Below are 13,343 nucleotides of genomic sequence, written 5' to 3'. Positions count from 1 at the left end.
ATGCAGCCCTCGGCCCATACTCCAGCTAGCAGCACTGAGGCCAGGTCGCCGGCGCGTTAGGACAGATCCGTGGTTACTTCAAGGTCACTCTGTAACTCAACTGGCTGTGTTGAGGCTTGAAACCAAGACCCACCCGGCCTTGCAAACCCACGCTCCGTGGGCGGGGCTCCCAGGGTCGCCCAGGCAACCGGCGTGGGCCATGCCCAAGCCCCGAGCCCCGCGTGGGGAGGAGAGAGCGCACGCCGCTTGACGTTTCGCCGGGCTGAGGCCACTTCCCCCCCGCCTCCCCCCGGCTCCGCCCCGCGGAAGTTATTGCCGACATTTTCGAATGTTGATTGGTTCTCTCACGCGGGGGGCGGAGCCTGAGGCAGCGCGGTGCGTACTTCCGGCTGCCGGGTTGACATGAAGAAGCAGCGGCGGCTAGGGCGGCAGTAGCGGCGGGAGTAGAGGCTTGCAGCGGTGCTGAAGAGCCGAGAGCGCGGCGCGGCCTAGAGCGGCAGGCAGTGCACTGGGCCCAGGAGGAGGCGCAGAAGCCGCCCTGGGCCGTCATGGAGATGGAAAAGGAGTTCGAGCAGATCGACAAGGCCGGGAGCTGGGCGGCCATTTACCAGGTGGGGTAGCGCCCCGGAGCGCGGCAGGCCCCTTGCTTAGGCCGCGTGAACCTTCCCCTCAGACCCCCAGGCCCGGCCCTCCCTCTGGGTCTCGCCCTCCGCCTCTGCCCTGCTGCGTGAGGATTCGATCCGACGGCGGCAGAGGCGGGCCTCCTCTCTCTTTGTCCCCCGGGTGGGCCTGCGTCTCTCCGGGGCCTCTCAAACCCCTTTGATCCCCCACCCACCTTATATCCTCAAGGCCGGAGGCCGCCGGTCGGGGCTCTCAGCGCTAATCCCTCGAACCCTGACCCCGCCCCCCTGCTTATCCACTCTTTGTCCCCTGGGGTTGATGGAACACCCCCACTACTTCCTTTTCTAGACTGGACCACCTCAGACTCTCTTCCTTTGTCTCCCTGGGGGGAAAGGGTGACTCCCCCCTCCCTCCTTCACATTTCCTTTCCCCTCGTCTCAGTGTGTGTCAAGTCCCAAGGATGACAGTCCTCTCCCCCCTTCCTGTTCATTCATTTAGTGAACATGAATCGGCCTGCCTGTTCCGTGCTGGGCATGGCGCTGGAAGTAGTGTTTGCAGAACAAGACAGACAAGACCCTATGCCTCGCGGAGCTTGGAGTCGAATAGGGCAGTCAAACACATGAGCAAATCATTTCAGATTGTGACAGATGCGGTGAGGAAAACAAAACACCATAACGGGGTAGAGTCACTGCCTGGAAGGTGGACCACCTCAAGGGGGCCCAGGGAGGATCTGTCAGAGGAAGAGACTTCTGCTCTGTGTGCTGAATGGGCAGCAGGGGCGAGCCCTGAGATGATCCGACCAAAGTGCCTTTCAGCCAGAAGACCTGCAAAACCCACTCCTCTGGGGCCAAAATAGTACCCTTCCGGGCAGGAAACCGGGAAGGTTAACTTTTTTTTTTTTTGGCCCTCTCTAAAACAGCTTCTCTCCCCAGTGAGCATCTTACCCTTTTTGTCCCGGCTGAGATAATCGAGTCCTCCCAGTCTTCCATCTCCTTGTGGGTTACGTGGTTCATAAATTAAAAAAAAGTTAGGAAGGTAGGGTTTCTCACCAGTCTGCAGCATCAGATTAACAACACGAGAAGGTCTGCTTTCATAAGCAGCTAAATCCTCTAAAGAAAATACGAGCTCCTGATTAAATGTCATTGCGGGGGTTGTGAGGATTAACCACAACCACACTCAGTATCTTAAATAGGTGATGGACAGACTAGGGAGATTTTTGTTACTTGTGTGAAGGGAGAATGCATTTTATTCTGTTTTCAGCTTATAGGCTCAAAAGGCAAATTGGGAGATCCATCAGCTGGTCGTATTAAAATCTATTTTGAGCTCCACTTAAAAAGGAAAAAAGCTTTAAGCAGTTCTTTGGTATGCTTGACTAACAAAAGCCTTTTTTCGGCAGGCCTGGCTTCATGTGGATTTGCATCAAACTTATTTGACAGGATTCTTACTAGGACTGTAATGGATATTAACTTCTAATAGACTAGTATTTTTAACCACTGTAATCTGTATAACTGTGCTGAATCAATATAGGAAATTTGTATTGTCTCATCTCTGAGTTAATTGAATGAATTCCACTAGTAATTTTAAGAATGTGTAGACAGATTTTCTACATCAAATCTAATGCAGTAGAGTCTCAAGTGGCTTTAAATGAAAAAACCGTTGGTTTGAAGTATTGATTAGAATATATCCCATCACAAGTGGAGATGGCCTCTAGGAAGCACTGGGGAAAATCTTTGGTACTGAAACAAAGTTGGCAACAGCAAATTCATATTATAAAGAGTTCTTGGGGAGGAAAAAAACAGTTCTTGGTTGAATCTTATTTCTTACTGTTTTAGGGTAGAGTGGGGAACCTATCATCCAAGCATTGTTAAAACCGTGTTATGCACGCCCCCAGCATGAAGCATGTTGGTTCTCAGTTAATTTCCCTCACCATTCTTACGTGTGGCTACCACATTTGAATGCCAGGAGTTAGCCACACTGCAGTGTGTCGAGATTTTCTCAGCTTCTTGGTGGATTGGATGTTCCTGGAGGTCGGGTTCCTTTTTATTTTAGAGAATTGTCCACTATCGGCTTTCTCACCTATACCATACAGATATTTTTCTTTTCTAAAATTGAAATCAGAATCTCCTTTCCTTTTTGAGTTTAACAGTGGCTCGTTATTGGGCAACCATGGCATTTTTAAAAACGTAGAGTTCAAACGACTTTGAGTCTAAAGTGGCAAATTTCCCGAAGTGTGTGTCAATTTCCCAAAACCATTATTTTTCAAGAATTCAAAGAAATGTGTTCATCATTGGTTGGAAATGGAAGTAAAAAAATTAATATTTTATAGCATGTCACAGTGAGGGCAGCCCTCTACAAAGTCATTTTGAGCTTGTGCAGTCTGTTGTGATTTTAAAAATAATAGGTAATTTTGGCTTACAACTTTGTAAGTGAGACTGTGCGGTTATTTCTCACTATACTTCTTTCCTAACTAAAACAAAAAGATGCAAAAGCTTGGAAACAATTGGGAGAAGAACAAAGGGTGAATTAGGCTTGAATGCCGAGGAATGTGGTGGCTTAGGAAACAAACGTTTCTGGCAAAGATTCTGTGCTAGCCTAACTTGAGAAAGTGAGCATAACTGTGTTTTTAATTGTTAAGCGCATAGATACTAATCAGCATTTAGATATATAAAAAGTCAGCATACTAGCATATGTAGATGGCTTTAAAAGTTGTTTTCTGTCATTTAAGTGATTGTGTGCCTGTTTTGAAAAGTGGAAGTCATACTTAGTGAGCCTGGAGTTTGAGTTGGCCTGGCTGTCCAGAAGAGGGGAGAGATGCCAGACACGGGAAAGGGATTGGTTTTCCAGGGCTGGAATGAAAGAGGAGAGGGCTGGAATGAATGAAAATAGCTAATGAGCTGCCCTCCGTTTGTACTTTAAGGTTTGGGTCAGGTGTTCTGCTGTTGGTCTCATCTCTAGTTCTTCGACTCTCTGACACTGTTCACTATTTCTCAGTGTGAATGATGTGATTGTTTCAGATAAAGACGATTGCAACAATAGCTCGTGACTTGAAGTCAAGATTTATTCCATGTTAGAGGCAGGCTTTGTAAAGTGGGCCGCTCTTCCAATTGACATTTGTTTTTATAGCTGCTTTCATTATGAAATATGATCAAATGCCTGACTAGGTTAAACCATGCTATAACAGTAGTTCACCCAAATTCCTTGCTGCTGTGTACAGCTTACATTGTTACAGTCCAAGAAGATGAATGTAAAAATTTCGTTGTAATTTTTATATCCGTACCATTCTCTTGAGAGAGAAACTATTTTGTGCAGAGGAGAAAGATCTATACACTATGACTCACTTCACTAAAAAGAAAAAAAAATGACAAACGGAAATGACATGGAGAGATTGGGAAGTTCTAGTCATCTTGAGTGACCCATTAGATCTAAATGTTCTTGTGTAGCCCTGGTTTGAGTGGACTACATTTAGGTGTCTGACTACCACTTTGGAAATGGTGGGAAGACCTTGTAATTAATTGGACTCAAGGTAACTGGGAGCACTGGTAGAAACAGTGGAGGGGAGGACTTCCTGCTATTAGTATTTCTTTGGCATCGCTGGCATATCTATAGGTACACTTTGGTACTTTTGGAAGCAGGTAAGCTGTATCAGATGGCTCTGAAAAGTCAGCCCGGGGATCATGGTGATGCTGACGACTGTCAGTTGCTGGTGATCTACCCTTGGGCTCCACAGCTTCCTCACTGCGTTTGCATTTTAGCATGAATGGCTCCCCTAAATTCCATACCTGGTACTGAATAATGTAATTGAGTGTATACTGAATTTCATGATAGAAATACATTTAAAGATGCCCCTGTAAGGGTTTTTCAGACTATCAACTGCTGAAATAATTGTGCCTTTTCTTTTTCTTCCCTGCCCCCGTTTTTGAATGGTCAGTTTTCTGATTTCTATATTGCAGAATGCTTTTGGCAGTTTTTGTCCCGCGCCGTGGTTTTATAAAGCAGGTACTTTCTTCTAAACCTTCCTGCCAGCGACAGTTGCAAGCTGCTATCCCTCCCTAGTGCTGGCGTGAATTTGTTCATTTTTTGTTAGTCAGTTTGTTCATTTGTTGCTTAATTTGTCACCAGATAATACTAACAAATGGGCTGGGCATGTTTCTTCCTACTGCCCATGTTCTGGGGGGAGATGGGAAGTCTACTAGGTCATTGTCCAAGACAGTGTAGTTTGGTACCAGTCATTTCATGTACATGTTTTGAATATCCGTGAACGCTGGGCATGGTCCTTGATTCCCTCTACCACATTTCATTGATTGGCCATGGCATCCTTTCTACCACCCCAGGGGTCTAGGTTCTCAAATTTTGCCTCTGAGACACTTGTCATTTTTAGTTTCACACCATGGAAACGAGGGCAGCTAGTAATGAACTAATACAGTCCCTTCACAGTCTCTTCACATCTTCCCCCACCCACCCTGTATATTCTTGACGTTATCCCTAGAATAACCGTGTTAAGAACAGACCTGATCCTGTCACTTGGTCGAACTACTTCTAGTGCTTTCGAAATACCTGTAAGGTCCAAACTCCTTCGTGTGGCAGCCAAGCTGCAGCCACCCTCCCATGCACATTCTACTCTAGCCGCACGAGAAGGTGCGGCGTCCTCCAAACTTAACTCATGCTTAGCTTTCCCTCTTCTGTGTCTTGGCTTAAACTCTGTCCAGGCTGCCTTTCCCACGGTCTGGCTCACATCTCCCAGCTCAAATGTGCGCCTCCTCGCTTTGGATTTTGCTTTCTCCCCTGCCTATGTGTTTCCAGACAGCTTCATACCTATCTCATCTAAAACCTTGCTCTTAAAGGCACTGTTTCTATCAGGGCCTGTGTTCTCTTGAGTCCAAGCTGTTGAGGTCAGCTTTTCCTTCTCTCGTTCATCTTGATGTCCTCTGCACCTGGCCCAAAGTGCCTAAGAAATGTTGGGATTAAATTGGTTGGCACCACTCTGCCAGGTTCTGGCAGTATAAAGACAAACAAGACCTGTTTCCCAGCTCCCGTTCTAGGTGGGGAAGGAATGGTAGAAACAATTAGATTAGCCTGCATTAGTACTGGTAGCAGAGGTCACTCTTGGAGAAAATTACCACTTTTTTTTGGGGGGGGGTACCAAATTACTTAAATTACCACATTTTAAGGTATGGCCTACTGAGGCAATTTCATACTGTCTGCCGTGGTGGCTTGGAAGAAAGGATTGAATTTTTACCTTGTGGAAGCTGATACCACCAGTTTGTTTTATAGGAACTTTACATTTAATAGCAAATTTGTACTTGGACTAAGGCGAACTTAATAGGAGAATTGGAGGTGCTCTCTCTAAGAATTACTCAGTCCTTATCCCTCTTGACTTGCTCTCACGTGCCTTCTAGAAGGGCTTTGCTTATGGTTGTTTTGTGAAATATTTTTGATTATGGAATATAAAATATGGTTCTCCATAAAGTAACAACCCTTACAAAGTGTGATTCCCCCCCCCAAGTATAAATGATAAAGGCAAATGTTTTTTGGTCTTTGATCAGACCACCCTTCCGGCCAGGAGAGTAGTTGAATCTTTCGCTTTTTTTTTGGTCCCGGCTCTGTCACTAACCGTGCTAACTGGGCCCCTTCCTTTCTTCTTCAGTCTCTTCCTTGGTAAAAATGATCCTGGCCTAACTGATCACAGAGTTCATATCAAGTAATAAAGAGTCTTTAACGTACTCACAAAGAGAATCGAATGTTCTTGAAGTCACCCTTGTAAACACTGCAGTGGTTACTCAGTTTTGTAAGGTGTGGGTGTTGGTGAGTACAGTTAGGCTTAAAAATGTGTATTAGTTTTGTGAGTATAGTTAACGACTCAAAAGAATTGAGTTTCTTCCCCCCACCCCAAGAAGTACCAAACATTTGTAATAAGTGGGGTTCATTTGATTTAGTAATGTGGGAAAATGAGTAGCACTGACATGTGCAATGTGCTTGCAGTTTTTCTCTAAGTAGCAATTGGGTGGTTTTTCCCGTAAAAGATAGAGGAACTGATTCTTGAGAATTTACGAAAGATTCAACCCCAGCTAGGTACCCAAGAGTAGCTGCCCTTTATGATGTAATTTTAGAAAGAAACCTACATCTGGTCTAAACTTCATTTGAATAGTGTGATCGTTTACAGAGCTGCCTTGTTTGAGAAGAAAGTACCCAAGTCTCCAGCGCTTTAGAAATAGTCCTTGGTAGGAGTGGACTTCACAGTTCACTTGCTGCTGCCCTTTCAGCTAGGCAGCTTGACATAATCACGAGTATCATACTGACAGTTAATAAATTTCGAATGTCTGAAAACTGGAAACAAGACCATTTCATGTGGAAGATTTTCCCCCCCCCTGAAATAAATAGTCAAAGAAAAGTCTAGTCCCCTATATCCATTGATGGGATGGGATGGATATGGGTCACACTGCAGACAAAGTAACAGAGACTAATGACAGATTTTTCGTGTTTTAAAAAAATTGTGACGTGATTGAATTTGCAGTTCTAAATGCTTGTGATTCTAGTGAAGCAGTATGTTTTCCACATCGCCCAGGGTAATTAGATAGAACTGGTGCTTCAAGAAGTTACTTTTACCATATGGACTCACAGAGTAAACATGGCTTATTAGCAAAGGGACACTTAAGGTCTATATTTTCCCTGGAAATAAATGTATATGTATATATATCTTCGTACTCGGAATCTGGTGCAGTGCCGAGAAATTCCGGATCCTAATTGAGGGGTTGCCAGTTGCTGAAGGAAACCTTTGGGCCCAGGTGGGCTTGTGTCCTGGGCTCCTTCTCTTTTATTTGCCGAGGCTTCTTCCCAAAGACTGAGTGGGGCATGTTTTCTTTTACAGACGAAGAAGGGGAAAAAAAACCTCGGCTGTGTTTGTGGCTTTTGTGGGCAAGCGACACCGCTTGCAAAGATAAGATGAGCATAGCAAAACTAGGTTTCCAAAATTGTGTTTTTTTAAATGTATTAGTTAGTGATTGGAGAAGGAAAAAGTGTTCCTGATCCCGTTATTCTCATAAAATGTTTTTCCCCTGACCTTTTTTCTTACTTAATGGGCTTCTTATTGGTGTATCTCTTCCTTTTGAGGAATCTCGTTTTACAATTGCCACACTAAGTTTCACTGAACAGCTTAGCTAGTTTTTATCCCGATGAGTACTGATTACTCAGAAAATTATACACTATGGCGAATTGCTTACAGGAAAGCGAACATCAAGTAATTATTCCAAATAGTTGGAGTTCTCTTAAGAACAAGAGGTTACTTAAAAATGCCTGTGGATGAAATCACTTCTCAATATAACTTCACTCGAGAGAACAAATAGGCAAGTTGCATTTCACGGAATGTGGTAAAACAGTTTCAAATTCCCTTGATGGTTACACATTTGTCACTGTTATATTTATCTCTTTTAGATTTTGTCCTGCTTCATTATTCAAATAGGGCTTACTTTGCTTCTGCATGGGCCAAGGAAAGAAATGCCTTCACTGGGTCATAAATATTTGTGTGGCTCACTTGTGCGGGAGAGAAGGTGCCTCTAAGAAGATACTTTTTGGTCTTCTTTGCGGGAGGATATTGGGATATTTTGTTTTCTGTGTCTTTGTTGTTTGGCTTTGTTTGTCCTCCGCTTGGGAGTGTATCTTAAGGGCATCTTAGAGTTAGGAGAATCTAGGAGCATCCAGAGCATCGTCATTGTTGTCCTGCATGACCTGGAGACCAGCTCCCTGTTTCCGGGATCTTTGGGGTCCTCCTCCTCCGGGATGGGGTGAGGGAGGGGGGTGCGGCAGAATGGGGCAAGGTCAGGAAGTTGCATTAAGCCACATCAGGTTTACAGGCCCAAAGCCACGTTCCCAGAGCAGTCCCCCATGCACCCAGTGATTTAGCTGCAGTAGGGGAGAGCTGGTCACGTCTTCTGAACAGTCCTTGAGAAGCCACATCCCTGTGATGCTGGGTTTCAGTGGATCCTTTATGCACCCATCATGATACCACTTCTGTCGAAGTGTACTAAATAGTCCTTCACATCCCACTAACAGTTTTCTCAGCGTGCCCTGCAGATATCAGTGTCGTGACTGGTACTTGATTTCCTCTGTTCTTGTCGCAGCACCCAGGTCTGCTGCTTTCCCCTTAGTTTTGTGTCTGCGAGGAAGGGTGCTTCTGAGCGTTTGAGTGACGGCAGCATATAGCGCACGGGGCCGTGGGCAGGTCCTACCTCACCTTTCCTTAACCACTTGTTTCCATTTTCTGTGAGCTTGTGTTCTCCCCAGAAAACTTACCAAAACATAGTCATCGTGCAGAGAGAATCACTGTAAAAGTTTAACCAACCTAGTTGGGGTTTTTTTGTTGTTGTTGTTTGTTTGCTTTTGTTTTGTTGGTTTTTTTATGGACGTGTATTTGTCAACGGAGCTTTTCCTCTTGCAACTTGCTCCACCACTTGATGACAAGAAACTTTTGTGTTTCCCAACAGACTTGGTTTGTTGGAAGATGTTGTTTTTGAAAGTAGGAAATAGGGGTGCTAGGTGGTGGCTCAGTCGGTTAAGCGGCTGCCTTCGGCTCAGGTCATAATCCCAGGGTCCTGGGATCGAGCCCCACGTCGGGCTCTCTGCTCAGTGGAGAGCCTGTTTCTCCCTCTCCCTCTGCCTGCCTCTCTGCCTACTTGTGTTCTCTCTGTCAAATAAATAAATAAAATCTTCAAAAAAAAAATAAATAAAAGTTTTTAGGAGATGGAGGCAAGCTTTGGTTAGAAGTAGGAATCGGGGTGAAATGCAGCTGGAGATGGGTGTGGTCCGTCCCCTAGAATTTCCCATCTTCAGTTTGAGGAGGTGGTTACCATTCTAACCACTTAAGAACTGGTTCGTGCTGTTGTATTGACAGGGCAAAACTTAGCTCTAATGGTTTCCCTCCTGCTTGTCTTCAGATTAATAAATTGTCACTTTTTGGTAATGTTCACACATCAGGTGTGTTTTGGAAGGAAGCAAGGATGCAGCTGAAGTTAAAGGTGTAAATTGGCATCACACCCTTAGTTTTGTAAATGCCTTTAATGTTGATTTTTGTAGGTTGATCATAAGGAAGTGATAAGTGTGTTAGGTTATTTGTGGTTTGAGCTAATTTTAGTCTCCTGTTCACAGCTTGCTTTATATCCTTTGACATTAAAACATGCTTTCTAGAAAGATTTTGAATGTAGGACACAATCTATATTCTCCACTGGCCTGCATTTCACAGAATACTTTCTCAGTGCTGTGGAAGTTGGGCAGTTTGAAGCATAGTAACATTCTTTTAAAATCATTAATTCCTCTGCTTAGTGACATTTCTCCTTTTCCATTGGGTGAATTAGATTCTTTCATCGATGTTTGGAACTCTTGCTCCAAGCTGGTGGCTAGAAGGGCACAGTTGATATTTGAGGATTTTTAAAAGAGCATGATGGACCCTGAGGTGTACTGCTGAAGTGAGGCTCTGGTTGGCTGTGTGTCGGAAACCTTCCCCACCCTGTGCCCTCGGTGGATAGGGCCATTTGCTCCTAAGGGCTGGGCCTTAAATCTCTCCCTAGCGCTGGTCGGTTTCACACAGGACAGTTGTGTTTCCAGGCATTAGTCCCAGGCTGCCCGGCTACCACCCTTAACCATCCAGCCTGAGCAGACGTCTCCCCAGGGATTTGTGAGGTCATGGAAAAAGACGGCTGGGTCCAGTTTCTCAGCTGGCCTTCGACTGTTGTGGGACCTTGAAAGAGTTACATGCAGGATGTGTAAAATGTGGAGATTAGACGAGATAGCCTTACAGCATGACTCGAAGCTAACATTCTACCAGTGCACAGTCACACGAGGAGCCAGGAGGATGGGGCAGCTTTTCTGGAAAACGTGGGGCTTCGTGTCCTACTCTTGCTGGACTTGGTAGCTTTATATGTGATTCCCCCTTACCTAACAGTGAGATGGAGCTTTACATTTCCAAATTACCTCAACTTAAAACTTTAAAAATCGATTATTATGTCCTTAAAAATAATTAACATTGCCCAGTGAGGGCGTAAATCCGATTATTTCTTAAAATAAATACGTACCATTGATGAATGTTTTTTCCTTAGAAACTCTCCTTAGAAATCCTTTTTATGTCTAAAAAGGATTATTGGGTTTTGTAATTGGACTAATACCTCCTGCTCAAGGGAGAAATGCATGGTCTGACCCATGTTCTACCCTCATTTATAGTAGAACACAGTAAACAGAGAACATTTATCGAATCTGTTCTGTGCTCCAGGCACTGTGCAAAGTGCTTTACATGCCCTGCCATATAGTGTGCACCGTAAATTGGTCTTTGACAGTAGGCAGTGTTTTAGGAGGACAATTAGGTATCAGAGCCTTGATGTTCTCTGCTCAGATCGCCCGTGTCCGCAGTCCAGACTGACAGCAGCACCGTGGTCACGTCACGCCGGTGCTCAGCTGCAGAGAGAGATACAAGGAACTGTGTGAGGTCTCCTGGTTTCTTAGGACATAGAAGAGATAGTTTGTAGTTTTAGACCTTTACTCAGTTTTCTGTCCTCTTTTTCCTAGATGTCAGACTGGCCACCTGCAGTCCTGTTTTGGTTGGTCCACACAGTGTTTTCGTTTGTTTGTTTTTTTAGGAGGAGTTTAAATTTTTGTCATTGTTTCTAAATCAGGAGAAGTTACATACAAATCTGGATTTCTGGTATTCTCTTGAAAAATCTGAAGACTACCCTGTCTGAGCCTACCTTGGCCGTGGTCTGCTAGGCTGAGGGGCACCCCTCCTGCTGGACACACACGTGTGTTTAGCACAGCTCCACGGCGGGTCACGCCGCCCTCCCTTACACGAACCGCCCAGCTCTTGGATGTTCTTGAGTTTGCAGCGTCTAGTCCAAGTTGGGTTTTTCCTCGGCATTTGATATTAGTATTAGAATTAAGATGATTTTAAAAAGATGTTTAGCCTTGCTAAGTAGCTGGTAACACTGTCATTAGGGAAGATCAAAGCAAGGGAAGACTAGCCAGAGGCAAATTTGGTGGCTAGTCAGAAAATGCCTAGGAGAATGCCCTTGACATTAACATCCAGGATGAAATCTTGAACCAGGTGCTTCTTCCGGCCCTTCCCCTTCCCCTCTTCATCGTTAGCCCCTCCTGCTATTTTTTTTTTTTTTTAAGATTTTTTTTTAAATTTATTTGACAGAAATCACAAGTAGGCAGAGAGGCAGCGGGAAGCAGGCTCCCCACTGAGCAGAGAGCCGGATGTGGGGCTCGATCCCAGGACCCTGGGATCATGACCTGAGCCTAAGGCAGAGGCTTTAACTCACTGAGCCACCCAGGCCCCCCCCCGCTATTTTGAGGAAGTTGGAAGCTGCCACCATTTTTTTCCACCTTGGGCGACTGAGTGTAAGGGTATTTTTGTCCCATGTTCAGCTGTTTCCGCGAACTGTTTTTGATGACCAACATGGAAATTAAATTGGGACTTGATAAAAAGAATGAGTTGCACAAATATGCTTGCATTGAGAAACCGAAGAAGTAGTGTTTTTAATGACTTGTTTTATATGACTTGGTTAGGGATGAGACCATTTGTCACGGGTCTGAACTCATGATTATATGGCTTCTCTACCTTACTCTGTCCAGGGATGAAATAAATGGTAGCCATGATACAAGTAAAATAAATACACAGGTTACAGAGAATGTGTGTTGTTAAGGTCTCTATCCTTGTTTAGGAGCCGAAGGACGTGTTATATTGTAGGTCATTCTTTTTCTTTGATCCTTCTTGAGCATCTGTTATTCCACAGAGATAATGTTGTATATGACAAATTAGAACAAACAGGGAAGATTCTTTACCGTTATTAAACAGTCAAGGTCTTTGTTCTAAGTTTTATACCTTTCCCCCCAAAGCAGAATCCCAAAAGGGGATCCCCAAACCAGTTCAATATTTTAGTACCCCTACGTCATGTGACAGGATGGCATTAGCCATTTTATACTTTTTTGTATATATGAAATGAAATGAAAACTTAAAGACCAATTTCTCCGTGAAATGTTTCATCCACCTAATTTCCTCTCTGTTCTAGATTGTAAGCTTCTTGTAGGCAGGGTCCATTCATTCAGTCACTCCTCGAACACATGAATAGCTCCTGGGTGCTGGGGCCTCACTAGACAGTGAGGACAGTGGTTAACGAGGCACACTTGGTCCTCGCCCGTGGCAGCTTTAGAGTCCAGCCAGCAAAGGGGCTGAGTAGAGAGAGTCCCAATTCAGAGTGATAAAAACCCTCACAGGCCTAGGCCCAGGGCACACTTGAGAGCAGGAAAAACAGATGGAGGAGCTGTCAGGTAAGGAAGGACAATCTATAAAAGTAATGTCTAAGTGGGGATCCCACAAGCAAGCAGGAGCAAGCCCTGTATGTTCTCCACACCCCGGATCTGGGCTCCTCCTTGCCCTTCATATTAAGTGTTAACATTACCTGCGTTTGAGAACATGGGAACGTATGTAACTTCCTTTCTCTTCGATTTCAACCCTTCTTCCATCCCTAGCACACATTTCTTGTGCATTTTATGCCCTCCCACATATAGTTCTTTTCTCCCTTTTTTCCGTTTCCTGTGCCATTACTTCTTACCTTGACTGCGCTAATGGCCTCTGAACCCTTCTGATAGGATGGCATAGTAGAGGTTACATCATGGCATTGACCGCGTGCCACCGTGCACTGACTTATCTGCGTAGGAGTCTTCTTCAGGAGGAGGTTGGT

The 13,343-nt window shown here is 44.7% G+C and overlaps 1 protein-coding gene across 1 annotated transcript in view; it reads left to right on the top strand.

The window, feature by feature from the left end:
- The first annotated feature begins 425 nt into the window (after positions 1–425).
- LOC111141368 (protein tyrosine phosphatase, non-receptor type 1) overlaps positions 426–13,343 on the top strand; it is a 71,696-nt gene continuing 58,778 nt past the window's right edge. The window contains exon 1 of the mRNA XM_022493857.1: positions 426–611. Coding sequence (XP_022349565.1) covers positions 549–611 — 63 coding nt within the window. The 5' untranslated portion in view covers positions 426–548. The remainder of the gene's footprint in view (positions 612–13,343) is intronic.

The sequence above is a fragment of the Enhydra lutris genome, unplaced genomic scaffold (assembly GCF_002288905.1).
Source record: "Enhydra lutris kenyoni isolate GAN:26980312 unplaced genomic scaffold, ASM228890v2 scaffoldscaffold6, whole genome shotgun sequence".
Classification (NCBI taxonomy): domain Eukaryota; kingdom Metazoa; phylum Chordata; class Mammalia; order Carnivora; family Mustelidae; genus Enhydra; species Enhydra lutris.
This window is presented reverse-complemented; position numbering and strand designations above follow the sequence as displayed.